The following is a 1,195-nucleotide window of genomic DNA, read 5'->3' on the forward strand; positions in this document are numbered from 1 at the left end:
AGGTATTTCTTTATCTTCCTCCCTGTCAAGAACTATGAAATCTGCAGGGGGAGATAAACTTGTCAACTTTAACGAGCACATCCTCAATTACTCCTCTAGGGTGCTTGATAGAGTGATCTGCCAATTGTAGTGTCACTGTGGTAGGTCTTACTTCACCTAAACCCAACTTTTGAAAGATAGATAAAGGCATTAAGTTGGTGCTTGCACCTAAGTCACATAATGCCTTCTCGAACACAGCATTCCCAACTGAACAAGGGATGGTGAAACTCCCTAGATCTTTAAGCTTCTGGGGCAACTTCCTTTGTAAAATGGCACTGCACTCTTCAGTAAGTGCAACTGTTTCATAGTCCTCAAGTTTCCTCTTGTTTGACAAGATGTCTTTCATAAACTTCACATAACTCGGCATTTGTTCTAGAGCTTCAGCGAATGGAATATTGATGTGAAGTTTCTTGAATACATTGATGAATTTAACAAACTGTTGATCTAGTTTGCTTTTCTTCAGGCGTTGAGGAAAAGGAACTTTGAGAGATGGTTCTTGAGGAGGTTGTTCTTGATTTTCTACCTTAACTTCAATATCCTTTTTTGTAGCCTCTTGTGTTTGAGACGACACCCTTTTTTCATCTTTGTCAAGCTTTTCAATTCTCACCGGAGCTTCTAATTCTTTACCACTTCTCAAGGTAACTGCTTTGCAATACTCTTTTCCATCTCTTTTTGGATTCACTTCAGAAGTGCTAGGCAAATTTCCCTGTTGCCTCTCAGAAAACATGTTAGCCATTTGACTGATTTGTACCTCTAAACTTCTGATCTGAGCCGATTGATTCTGAAAATTTGTCCTGGTTTCATTCATGAATTGCATGTGAAAAGTAGCCAATTGAGCCATTGCCTCTTCCAGATTCACCTTCTTCTCTTGTGGCGGGTTGCTCTGTTCGGGCTGTAACACATTTTGATTGTTTCTCCAAGACAAGTTTAGGTGATTACGCCATCCTTGATTAAACCTGTTAGTGTTGGGAATGGTGTCCTAGAAGCATGAGATGTAATAGGATATTTATTATTTATTTAATAAAAGAGTTTACTCATTATTTTATGTGCATATATTTATGAATATTTTATGAATATCAATAAAAATTTCATAATTATTTATGTAACCTTAAACATTGTATATAAGTGTTATATACGAGAGGATAATGTTTAAGGA

General features: G+C 37.0%; 1 protein-coding gene across 1 annotated transcript in view; it reads right to left on the reverse strand.

Moving 5' to 3' along the window:
• Window positions 1-25: 25 nt before the first annotated feature.
• LOC112091747 overlaps window positions 26-1,195 on the reverse strand; it is a 3,758-nt gene continuing 2,588 nt past the window's right edge. The window contains exon 2 of the mRNA XM_024166068.1: window positions 26-995. Within this exon, the coding sequence (XP_024021836.1) occupies window positions 26-995 (970 nt within the window). The remainder of the gene's footprint in view (window positions 996-1,195) is intronic.

Source organism: Morus notabilis, unplaced genomic scaffold (genome assembly GCF_000414095.1).
Source record: "Morus notabilis unplaced genomic scaffold, ASM41409v2 Scaffold828, whole genome shotgun sequence".
Taxonomy (NCBI): Eukaryota; Viridiplantae; Streptophyta; class Magnoliopsida; order Rosales; family Moraceae; genus Morus; species Morus notabilis.